Below are 12,692 nucleotides of genomic sequence, written 5' to 3'. Positions count from 1 at the left end.
TAAATCTGTGTATTTCCATGTCTTTAATTTTGTCATTGCTTAAGCACATACCCTGACGAAAAGATGCCAGTTACAGATTAGGATTTCCATGCCCATGATTGATGTTTGTAGATACATGCGACTTGTCTGTCTGTAGCTCGCCCACTGGTGGTCATGGTGACACCTAGGTGCGACCTTAGAAATTAAACTGTTCTTTCATCCATCCATCCGTTGTCTTCGAGTAATTTTTAAACACAATACACTATAATACCGCTCCGTTTACAAATAATTAACTCTCCAAGTAACACCGTCATGACCAACATCCAAAAACAGCTCAGCAGGCCCATGCATCATTAAAACGAAAAAGGTTTTATCCCCCCTGCCCCCCCAAAAATAGGAAAATCCAAACTTTAATTCGGGTGAATTTATTCATTGTGGGAATAACCCACTTTAAGAAAATTATTTGACATCAACTCATGTGTGCCACAATCATTAGCAACCCCACGATGCATAACCCCCTTTCCCAGCAAAACAGCATTCTCCTATGTTTCACAAGATGGGAGAATATAATAGTACGCAGCAGTAGTTGACAACTGCGTGCTATGACTACTAGCAGTGAGTCGTAACGTTGTGAAATTCTATTGGTTCATCTCATGCTTCACTAGTAGTAGTTTTGCCTCACAAGTAACATATTTAGCTGTCCTTCTCCCACAACTACTACAAAATTACCCTACAACTGTAAGAAGAAAAATACGTAACTAATGAGAGTCATTTTACTTATTCGGTCAAATCGGGATTGGTTATCCAGGCCAGCGTGAGGCGCTGTCGTGTTCAAGGGGGGGAAAGTGGATGGGAAAAAAACAGGAAGGAAAAGCTGCTCGAATTCGCTCTGCGCACGTCGTGAATGAATGTAAAAGCTAGTCGTTAAAATGGCGTCGGTAGCCATTTCCACGGCTCTGAAGAAAATAACAGAATTAAGGGTTGTTGACCTTAAATCGGAGCTCAAGCGACGCAATTTGGATACTTCGGGTGTTAAGAGTGTGCTTCTCGCCAGATTGAAGCAGGTAAAGACATGTTGTGTGTTCAACGCAACCGAGTGCGTCTACTAGCTAATAGTTAGCATACGAGCTAGCTGGTTTAAAGCCTACCTAAAAGCAAGTGATCTGAATGGATACGATTAAATCAAAGTCACGCAGTTTTTGATGGAATGAATAAAAATATGTCCTTGTGTTGTGAGCTTATTAGCTGCGTTTGTTCCTGGTCGTAATTAATGCGGAACAATAGCGCGTAATTGTAGCTTAATGCCACGATGGTTGAAAAAGCAAGCCGAAGATTCCAATTGCATTACGTTAATGTTGGGGAACGAACGAAGCCAACGCAGGAAAGCGTTGTAGCCTTTACATGAAAGGATGATTATTCGCAGTAGGTGATGTGTTCTTTTATTGTTTCAGCCGTTGGTGTAAATTGTGTTATCCGAATTTCATGTTTTTAGAGGCTACACAATTATCCTACATTGGTTAATACTTTGTAGTAGAGTTAACGCAAGTTTTGTTATTAGCCATCTAAATAATATTGGCCAAATTCCCAAAAAAATGTTTCTCTGTGATCGAAAGTAGAGGCGTTTACAAAGAATCAGTGACAGAACATTTTTGGGTGTTTGGGTTTGCGAATGTATTTCTCATTATTTGTTCCAAAAGTTCTTAGGACGTTTCTGAAGGTGGGCTCAGACATGATTTATGCAGCCACTTTTTGTCAAGTTTAGTTACGATGAACTTGACAGGGTTTAATCATTATGCTTATCTGCTTAAAGGCTATTGAGAGTGAAGATGGAGACTCCAGTAGTGTTGAAATACAAGCTCCAGTAGGCACATCTACTCGTAAAAGTGGAAAAGGCAAAGGTAATCTCTTGTTTGCCTCGCTCACATTGTGGCTTTCAAAGAAATTGGATAGCTTAGAATGTATGCACTCATCATTTCAGGAAAGAAAATTGATTCGGATTTAGACGCTACCATGGAAGACGATATGCCTTCCAAGGTAAGTGACATTCTTTTGGTCTATTTTTTTCCTGTTAAGAAACTAACACAAATAATTCCATTACAAAAAGAATCTAGGCAAAGTCTGCCTCAAAACTTTGCAGTGATAATTTTTCCACTTGGATTAATGTTACTACACATTCACATGTAGAAATAGATTAGTGTGATGCTGGCAATCCAGGATGAAAGAGTCCATATAAAACAATGTTCAAATTTTGGGGTAATTTCACGCTTACAAAAAAAAAAGTCCATTGCAAAGCAGAACTGAAGTTGAAATGAAGTCTAACGAAGAATCTTGTGCCACACTGATGCCTTTCTATTATTTGTTGTTTTTCTAAATACCTAATGGTTCACTTTACTTGCAATCTTTTCTAGGAAACAGAGGAGTATGAGTCAGAGAAAGGTATGTATGCTGACACATTAATGTGTAAGGTCTTTATACTGTAAAAAATCCTGTCCACATGGTGGCAAGAAGGATCTTGTGCGCACCAGGTTTATTTTATTTCCTAGTGGCTTCATTTTCTAGGTTACTGCTCAATAAATGGACATATTTAATATCGACATGTCCCACATATGTTGCACTGGAAAGGCGTCGCACACAAGCTTTGTAGGAAGTATGCTGTTGGTTTCACAGCACTTCCAATGGATCTGGAACGATACGGCGACATTGCAGGAGTCACAAGATGCAAGAGATGGCATTCTAACTGATATCTGATGACATGATCGAATGAACAATCAAACGAAGACTTTGAGGATCATTTGTTTTGAGGATATTCGTCTGTTCCTTTTGACATGATCAAATGTCGTCATGGACAGCCCAAGTGGACTGAATAATGGACTGCTGTTAAAGTAGCCATCATGTGAGATGGCTGCAAGCGGCGGCTCGTGTCTACGTCATTTTATAAGCTCACAATGCACAGCAATTGGAATGTCACTGGATGCGATCGACTCTTCAAGGCAGTTGTCCATCTAAACTGCCCGGATGTATTCCCTGCGAACGACAGAAAAGAGTCGTAAGCTGCGGTGCGACAGTTCAACTGTGCTTGGACTACAGCGACAAAGCCTGCTTTGGGTACAGAGATGCATGTTGTGCACGCAGCTGTGTTTTTGCTCACTGGACACGTCAAACGGTCATCAAAAGGATGGACTTCAAGATTTATATTTACTTTAAACATACAGATAATACTTTCACGGACTGATCACTGCGATCAATGAAAGTAAAGGATGATTGATTGGGACTTCTCCCCCCGTCGTTTCTGATTTACGTCCCACCTGGAAAGGTTCACCACCTTTGGGCAGCATCAAGAATGAGACACACGATGGATTGTCTTTGACTGGAGTCCTTTCCAAGTGATGAATTCTGAATCTTCGCTCCCTTTCAATGAAGATTGTGTGTTTTGTGTCTTCCTGTGGTGTCTTCGCCCTCGATGACCACTAACACTAAATGTGCTTTCTATTCTACTTTTAGGTCAAACATGTGACATGTCCATGTTAAACGTGTTTTTGCCATGTGTATCCTCATTAAATCCCTCAGATGTAACAGATACAGATGATGGTACACACGAAAATTGTAAGTCTGCGCTCGGCGAGGACAGCCTCTCTCAGCCTGAGCCCGATCCTGAGGCTGAGGCAGAGACCACTGCTGAACCTGAGGTTGAACCGGAGACTGAAGCCACGGTCGCCGAGGCCGATTCAGAGCCCGAGGTGGTGGATGCTGACACGGATGTCGAGCCCGAGGTGGACGCAGATGCCGATCAAGAGGCTGAGGCAGATGCAGAGTGGCAAGTTAACGACGAAGCAGAGTCTGAGCCACAAGTCGACGACGAGGCAGAGGCTGAGCCGCCATTCGACGACGACGAGGCAGATACCGAAGGGCAAGTTAACGACGAAGCAGAGGCCGAGCCGCAGAGCGACGACGAGGCCGAGCCGCAAGGCGACGACGAGGCCGAGGCTGAGCCGCACGGCGAACCCGATGCGGACGGGATGGCCGAACCCGAATTGGAGTCCGATGAAGAGATGGCTGCCGAAGCCACGGATTCCTCGAAACGAGCCGAGGACGATCACCTGTCTGTGTCGATGCAAAATGAAGACGCTATCACCTTAGATGTTGATGGCGACGATCTTCTGGACACAGGTAAACATGTGAAACTTCCAGATTCAGAGGCCGACAAGGGCAACGATGAGCCTGAGGCCTCTGCCGAGATGAGCACAGATGATGACATGAAGATGGAAGACAAGGATGGCAAGCAAGATGACGGAGCCTGGTGCGAGCCCTCAAATGACGGCAGAGAGGCCACGAAGAAAGCTGAAGCCGGAGATAACGAAAAGGATTCTGGCAAGAAAGGCCTCTCGTCAACTGGGGTATCTGGTCAAGCAAAGAGGTTTGTCTTTCTATGTCAGTACTTTGATACTACTATCAAGTTCACCTCTATCGCAGCGCAACATTGTGGGTAGCTTCAAGAATTTTTTTTTTCTCCATAAGGGAAGTGTTACCAGATGATCCCCATCCCTCCGATTATTTTTATTTTTGTTTTTCTCATGGTAAATTGCGACTCTACCCAGGAGTTGAAAAAAAGCCCACTTTGTTACTTTGCCTCTTCCAGCGCTGTTAAAGCCTTTCCCATTTTTGGCTGAAGTGCTTTAATAAGAGCATTAGTTCCCTCGATGGCACCTTTTTATATTCACTGAGAAGGTCCACAAACCACCTGAAGAGTTCATTGGTCAAGGGAATTAATTGGCTGACATCCTGACCCCATCACCACTGGAAAACCTCTGAAGCCTTTGAGACATTGTCACATCTACGCCTTGTTCACAGGATTTTTTTTTCTTTCTTTCAGAAAAGTACAAAATGTGTTTTTTCTCTCCCCTCCCCACCCCCCAAAAATGCATCCCTGTGACTTAACATGATTATTTCATTTGTTGAAGCTCATTTGCTGTTTGCTGTGATAACATTTGCTTTGTAGCTCTTCACGGGACAGAGATGGAAAAGCTGCAAAGGATGATAAGGGTAAGGCTTGTTGGAAATTTCTATTTCTTTTGACACATTTTTTTTTTTTTAAATTCCCAATCCTGTCTTAATTTGTTGTGGAAACGCAGTTGTTGGCAGCAGCAGCAACATTAGCTCTTCTCATAACATCTGGGTGAGTGGCCTGTCCTTCAACACCAAAGCAGCGGATCTGAAGAACCTCTTTGGAAAATATGGCAAGGTAATCTGGCGTTGTCTTTGTATTTTCTTTCCACTGTGTATTTTTTAAAATCAAAATCTCTTATCTGTTGCTGACAGGTTTTAAGCGCCAAGGTCCTAACAAACGCCCGCAGTCCTGGCTTGAAATGCTACGGCTTGGTGACGATGTCTTCCAGTGCCGAGGTGACGCGTTGCATCTCTCAACTGGACTGCACTGAGCTTGATGGACAGCAAATATATGTCGAATGCGTAAGTAAAGTAAAATGCTGATATTATACGTCTGAAACACTAAAATGGGATGAAACTTGGTAGTCTAAACCAATTTCTCATAGGATAGCGGATTGGCAAACAATTCTCCCAAAAAGTCACTTCAAGGTGTTTATTTACACTCCCAGATTTTTACAGTAAAACCTACACAAAATAGAGTATTCATGACATGTTGTGAATTTAAGCAAACACAGCTTTGTTTTGCAAGTGTCTGCTAATGCTTTGACATAAACAACCTCATGGACAGGCTAATAAATAGCGTTAAGTTTGCAGTAAAAACGTATTAGACAATTAAACAACGTAGCAATGAACATTAAACTGAAGCTATAACAACATGCATTTATTCTTTATATTCTGTAAAAGGAGTTCTATATTATAAATTAATGTTGTGTTTCTGTTACTGTGTATTGTAGGAAGAATTATATTTGAACTTATTTAAATCTGTTATATTGAAAGTTAATATTTTCGACAATTTCTTAAAAACTTGCAAAAAAAATGGCAAGATAATGCCATCACCAGATATTGGTACTCTGTATTGACCAGTACCTGAAAATACTGGTACTCGTGATCAGTCTGAAAATAATTATTATTGGTACATTCTTGAACCTGCTGTGTGCTTTTTCTAGGCCAAAAATTATCCGTTCAAAAAAGAATCCTCGAAGACGGAATTGGATGACAAAGCAAGTACCGGCAAGTCAAGCGAAAAGCGCACTTCCACAGGGACCAAGTTGTCTAACAAGTGGGTGAGAATAAATTGGTAAACGGCCTGTCTTCTCAGTTTAATGACTAACCCGTGAATGTGATCTCCGTCCATGTAGATCACAGCAACCTTACAAAAAAGATGACAAGTCTGGGGAAAAGGACAAAGATTTATCCAAGGACACCAAAAGTGGCAAAGGCGATTCTGGTGCAGTAAATTCTGCCCAAGGTTCTTCAAAGAGAGATGACAGATCCCGTGGACGTAGGTTTTTATTTCCTTTTTTAATTTTTTGAATAATTTAGTTTAACAGCTCAAGCAGCTTATTGTTTTTTTTATTTGTTGTTTTTTTTCGCTTCAGGGTCAAAGAGTCCAGGCGGTATGGTGCAGGGAGATCAAACCAAAGGAAAGTTGCCTTTTTTCAAACCAAGACCTTTTAAGAAAACAAGATATTTTGAGAAGGTAAGACTTGAACCCAGATTTGGTTGAGTTGCATCCACACTCGATCGGATAATGCATTTCTGTTTGCTTTGTTCCAGCCATTCGTTCAGATGCCCATGCAAAGACGTCCCAAATGGCTGATACCCCCTGAAGAGGTTTTTACATGTTTCTCTATCATTTTTGTTTGGTCTTCATCAGCGGAGTGGTACATGAATGAAAATTTTACTCTTCCCCCTGCAGCTGGAGATGATTAAAAACAAACAGCGGTTTGTCAATAAGGAGGGAGGCTTTGTTCCTTTTGCGAAGATAAAGGAGCAGAGTATGCGGGAACGGATGGAGCGCACTCGTAGAGCCACGGAGATGCGCAGGTAGATGAATAAAAATTGGACGTAAATGTTGGAATAGGAGTGTATTTAAATTGCATCAACACTTTTTAGCATAGAAGGAAATGTCTGGCACGTTATTGACCGGGTAATTGCTTTTCGGGGTCTCTTTAATTTGTAAAAGCAGGATCTGACATCACATGTTATTTGAATTTGTCGTGGTTTCCGTGGTAAATTGTGTTGTCCATACTGATTTTTAGGCAACGCGAAATGATGGAACAGGCACGCCGCGAGCGAGAGTGCGAAGAGCGGGAGAACCTTTTCCGTGAACGCCAGAGACTGGAGATGGAAAGGCAAAAGCTGGAGAGGGAGCGCTTTGAGAGGGAGAAACTCGAAAGGGAGAGAATCCGAATAGAACAAGTACGTACACGGTCAACCGGTCGTGAAAGGAAAAAGATTTATCAAGAATCATTTTTGAATCATCAAAGTATTTTATTCCCCTCAAGTGTGTAATTTGTTTTTTTCTTCTTTCAGGAGCGTCGGAAAGAGGCGGAACACATAGCACGGCAACAAGAGCTCAGACGACAGCAGGAGCACCTCCGATATGAGCAGGAAAAGAGGAACCTTAAAAGAAGCCGTGATGTGGAACACGGGTCTGTACCTTTCGCTATTCATGCATTCTGTCGTCAACTTCATGCTGAAGCAACACAGGATTCCCTTCCATCACACTTGATGGCTTTCGAATTGTTCAGCTTTTCGTTAATTTGTTCCAGACTAAAATTGCTGCATTCAAAACTTTTAAAATGCATCAAATAACCTGTTAAATATTCTTTACGGCCGTACACATGTCAGGAATCCTAGACATCAATTTAGTGGAATCCCACTTTGGTTGATGATTTGAACTCTAAGGATTTAAGTTTATTTTTTTAATTACTGTTCTGGGGCATTGGACTACTTGCCACAAGAGTGAGTGTAATTCACTAGCAAGTCTTTGAAGTGGAGGACGACGACATGAATGTACTCGTAACAAAGAACCATTGAAATGAAAATAATGGGGTGGCTTTGAACGGAATTGAACAATATGTCAGCAGCATTAGTTCCAAATTGTGCCAAATTGCTTTTCCTCATTTACTTGTTTCTTCCTGTAAGCTACAGGATGTGCAGTAATCAGTTAAATGACAAGATTTCTAAGAGGAAAATGATACTTAAGGCAAAGTGAGTCAAATCACAATGTGTTTCACATTCCAGTCGGAGAGACAATGCATACTGGAACGGCAACAAGAAGAGTCCGGCCGATGCAGCCGATTCTCGTCTTAACCAAGGTGGCAACTTTAACCGGCCGCAGAACCGCTTCTCCAACTTCAACAACCGCCAGAGGGGCCGCTTCCCGCAAGCCACTGTCGAGCAGACCAACACTTTTGACAGGTTCGTCCAAAACGACATTTTAGCGGTACAAAGTATGAGCAAATCAGTCACTGAACTACAACTTATTAGGTATCAAGTCTCAATTTTGTCACGTTTTCATAGGCGCAACCGGTTTGCCGGCGAGCCAGAAGCAAAGAAGAGTCGCCTCTCTCCTCAGCGAGAGGGCGCCAGCTTTGAGCGGTACCCCAAGAACTTTGAAGCGGTTCGCCGGGCCGAGCCACTTCCTTCTCGCACCGACCTCCGCGACACCGACCGCAGGGATCGAGACGAAAGGCGGCCCATCCAGATGCACGATCGGGCGATGGGAACCAGAGTCTCCGGCATGTCCCAGCCCCGGCCCTCCAGGGACGGAGGCCACGGCTGGAAGAACAACGCCAACGACATGAATGCCAACAAGGGCGAGCTACGGTAAACCCTTGCCCCGTTTGTCACCCTTGCTTTTTTCTTTTTCCCTGGTATGACATCTTTTATGCTGTGGTGTTCTTGTGGATTACACAGCGGACCCATGCGGATTCGTACGGAGCGATCGGGCCGAGATGGGCCAGGTCCCACACTTAGAGGAGGTTCTTCAGCCAACCGAGGAAGAGGCTCCTTTAATGATCGGGCTGGAGGCAGAGCCATGGTGATGAATGACCAGGTATGATTACCATCTTCTTATGATCCTTAGGCCACTCATCTATTTCTGTGGGAATTTATTTCATAAGATAATTTCATAAGTTTCAGTTCCATGTACTAGTACAATGAGTCCTGTCTACTAAGACAGTCCTGTGTGCGAGTGGAAAGTCTCGAGTGCGCTAGTAGAATGACATGACTGGATGACATTCCTGCACAAGAGTCAGACAACTTTGCCGTACTCGTAGCATAACTACACCCTGGGGAAATTGTTTGCATTACTTGACATCTGCTTGCTAAAGGTATTACTAGGTCAGTGCTAGTTGTCAAATAGTTTACTTTATTTTATATTTTTTGTAGTATTATCCAGTTGTCACCTAGTGTATAGTTTAGTCTCGCTCGTAATATGCTACTAGTATGCCAAAGGTATGACAGGGGGGCCAAACCAGACCATCTTGTTCATGTTGGTAAAAATATATATTTTTTTACATTTATTTATTAGAAATCTAATTGGCTTTCCATGTCTCTGCAGTCTTTCAACTCGGGCCGCCGGGTTGTGGTGCAGTGTCACAGCAGGGAGCAGGGCATGAGGAAAGAGTGGCACGGTGGCTCGGCTTCCCAAGGCGGCAGCGGGGGAGGAGGAGGCGGAGGAAATTTCTCTGACAACCGCAGGATGAGCAACAGCCGTGGCAGCCTAATGTCGTCGTCTGGGTAAAACAGTTTGCCATTATTTGTTCAGGGTGTCCCTTAAGTCTCTTTTAACACATCTATTACTACAGCAAACAAATAGACAAATCTGTGGAAATTACTTTTTTTGCCTTCACCACTCTATGGGCGCCATTAGTTGCGTGAAGTTCATACTACTGTATTTTTTGGACTCTTATGTCGCACCATGCAAACAATGCATCATTTTAGGCCTTTTTTTTGGGGGGTGACAGTCTTTGTCTAAATGTCATTCACTGTGAAAAACACCGTCCAATCAAATGTGCTAGCTGTTTAACCAGTCACGCGCTAACGTTAATAGTCCTCTCATTAAAATATACAAGAGCTCCCTTCACATTGACATTTGGCATCCAGGAGGTCCAGAGTTGAATTCCCTCTTGGTGCACAGTTGACGTGTGAAGTTTGTGGATGAGAGATTGAAGTCACCACTGACCAGCATGAGTGTGACGACATGCTGCAATTGAAGTTTTGCGAGCACAGCGTGCATGATGATCACGATTTGTTTCCCCCAAAATATTCAAGCAAAATATGGCTTGAATCTTTGCAGTGCTAATTTTTCCTAATGGACTGTTCCTGTTGACTCACGAATCAGATGGGACGGTTTGGCAAAACTTGACGTTCAAAGTTTGTAATTTCACCCCCTTTTGTCACGTAAAAGATAAAATCCTATAGGCATGGTCCGGTGTGACGATTACCGCTTTATCGTGGTTTTAAAAAGTTAGTTTCAACAACTGTCCGTCCGATCTCAAACAAACACGAAACGTTTATGACTTTGGGTTTCACTTTTAAATACTGCATTTGCTGTTAAGTAGAGAAGATGATGCTGAGAGAAGAGTGAAAATGGGGGCGGGGGGGTCTCGTAGGGACATCGGAGACAGCCGATACAACAATTTGGAATGTCCCAAATAAGAAAGAAACCTGTGGTGTACTGAACAACAGAGAGGGATCGGGTCGGCCAAGTGTATCAACGGCAGTTGATGACAAACATTGTGAGAGATGTGTGAAGAAACATCGGAAAGACCACAGTTGGTGACATCATTGGCATCCTCCACAGGGCAGCCACTTTTCAAAGAAGACTTCAAGAGAACAACAATACAGGCAATACCAATAATGTTCATGACTAAATGTTAAAAATATGAAAAAGTATTGGCAACTCTTAAAGTATAAGGATGGTGACCCTAGTGCACAAAAAAATAATGAACCTCACATGCATATTTTGTACAGGTATTGTAGTTTAAAAATGCAAAATAAATTTGATGTGATTAATCTCTGGAACATCCAATCGGTAGATTTGATCATAAAAAAAGATAAATGAATATTCATGGCCCTTATTTTTTTTTTTCCTCCCCACCCCAGTCATTCATCTGGAATGAGTCGGATCGTCCAAATCACCAGCAGCTCCGTGCCCAGCGGCGGCAACTCGAGCAGCTTTAAGACATTCAAAGGAACGCGGCAGTTCTAATGTCGACCACGTCCAACCAACAAAAACTGAGGACCCTCTGATGCGTTTGATATTTTTTTTTTGGAATAAGTTTTGGTGGTGCCGCAACATTGACGCGGCAAATAATTTTTATTTTGTATAAAAGCATTCATCGTAGGGTTTTTCTGACATTTCTGCTTTGTGCACAAGTTGAATTGTACTTAGATTGTCTTTGCATCATGTTAATATTTGCTTCCCGTCGTCATTCATTTTTCACGTTTTCTTATTCTAATCAAGGCAAGGCAAACCCCCCCCCCCCCGACTCCCTCATTTTTGAAATATTTCTATCATGTAGCAAAACATATTTGTTAGCTGTCATAACTGGTTGTATGCTTTTTTTTTGTAAAATTCGACACTTGTAGATAATTCAAGAATTATTACAAGTTGTAATTTAGCCACATGCATACCTTTTCATAACTTGTCGGTTATGCACATGTAATTGAAATAAAACATGTTACGTTACCACCTGGTGAGTTTTTGAATCTGTTCCATGAAGCCATTTGGGGCATTATGCTCTATTCTTCATATCCATCGCTAGTAATCCCGTTCTCACTGTCATCCTCTTCTAGTTTAACAACTCAGTGGTTTCCACTAGTTTGCTAGTGAGACAAAACTGCATTAGTTGGCAGCCACTAGTGATGGGTAAATGAAGCTTCAACACTTCTTCATGAACCAGTTGTAGTATTTTTGGACTCCAGTAGATGGCGCTCTCGGTTCAACACTGGGCTGAAAGCCATTTTTTAAATCAACAGTGCCATCTAGAGGTCTTAAAAATACAGCAGCTGGTTCATGAAGCGAATTTGGAGCTTCCTTTTCCCATCACTACGTACTAGTACCTCAAGCTTGATATCGCGCAAATGAGTTATTCGCCCCTTTTGCGTTCCAAATGATGACAGAAGAACATGAAATAATGATTGCTCTTTTATTGGCAATTCTAATCAGGATGAATGTCCCTCGTCTATAAGGCATTTAGTTAAATATATTTATCACCATATACATAATGTAACTGCAATGTGAAAGGCTACATACATTATTTGGTCATTTATGGAAATAGATGAAATGATCACAAACGTGTCCTTTGTCGACAAGTGCGTTGGCGGTGGAAAAAAAAAAAACTCAGAAGGGGTCTGACAGGAAATGGAAATGGGAACATTGAAGCATTTCGGTCAACACAAAACTGCAGCTCCACTGGAAGTGCATTTAAACTAACCTGAACATTTGCAATAGTCATCAACAGCCACAACATTTAAACAGCCCTTTTTGTATGTTAATAAATTAATAAGAGTTCAGCTGGCTTAAGACTGCTACCAAGTTTCGATAACTCTTTTGGCCATTTGTCGTTTTTTTTTTTGTGTTCTTTTTCTAAAAGGTACCCAAAAAGGACAACAGTGCCCCTTTGCACACTTCTGATCCATACAAAATGAGGTATGTTGCTTTGCTGTAAGTGCATATCAAAAACCAAATGATAACCACTATTATTAAGTTTCCAACGTGTCGAAACAAGAGTGACCTCACTTTTTTTTTTTTT

At 42.1% G+C, this 12,692-nt stretch overlaps 1 protein-coding gene across 1 annotated transcript; it reads left to right on the top strand.

Moving 5' to 3' along the window:
* The first annotated feature begins 875 nt into the window (after positions 1–875).
* sltm (SAFB-like, transcription modulator) lies at positions 876–11,626 on the top strand. The gene is made up of 20 exons (XM_088296448.1): positions 876–1,043; positions 1,790–1,877; positions 1,958–2,013; positions 2,388–2,415; positions 3,547–4,393; positions 4,976–5,019; positions 5,109–5,218; positions 5,296–5,445; positions 6,090–6,202; positions 6,282–6,424; positions 6,522–6,622; positions 6,700–6,756; positions 6,842–6,969; positions 7,185–7,344; positions 7,459–7,577; positions 8,173–8,349; positions 8,452–8,757; positions 8,848–8,986; positions 9,494–9,672; positions 11,041–11,626. Exons 1-20 carry the CDS (start codon positions 909–911, stop codon positions 11,144–11,146), a joined length of 3,186 nt encoding a protein of 1,061 aa, XP_088152574.1. The 5' UTR covers positions 876–908; the 3' UTR covers positions 11,147–11,626.
* The last annotated feature ends 1,066 nt before the right edge of the window (positions 11,627–12,692 follow it).

This window comes from Idiotropiscis lumnitzeri, chromosome 5 (assembly GCF_059441095.1).
Source record: "Idiotropiscis lumnitzeri isolate Australia: NSW breed Sydney's pygmy pipehorse chromosome 5, RoL_Ilum_1.0, whole genome shotgun sequence".
NCBI classification, from domain to species: Eukaryota; Metazoa; Chordata; class Actinopteri; order Syngnathiformes; family Syngnathidae; genus Idiotropiscis; species Idiotropiscis lumnitzeri.
The sequence above is the reverse complement of the archived record's forward strand: the minus strand, read 5'-3'. Positions and strand labels throughout refer to the sequence as shown.

What these genes read in the sequence shown, in the direction of transcription:
- sltm (XM_088296448.1), top strand. Translation starts at nt 909, where the DNA reads ATGGCGTCGGTAGCCATTTCCACGGCTCTGAAGAAAATAACAGAATTA. An exon ending in TAAAAGTGGAAAAGGCAAAG is followed by an intron (nt 1,878 to 1,957) that starts GTAATCTCTTGT and finishes TCATCATTTCAG; the next exon opens with GAAAGAAAATTGATTCGGAT. An exon ending in AGAGCCACGGAGATGCGCAG is followed by an intron (nt 6,970 to 7,184) that starts GTAGATGAATAA and finishes ACTGATTTTTAG; the next exon opens with GCAACGCGAAATGATGGAAC.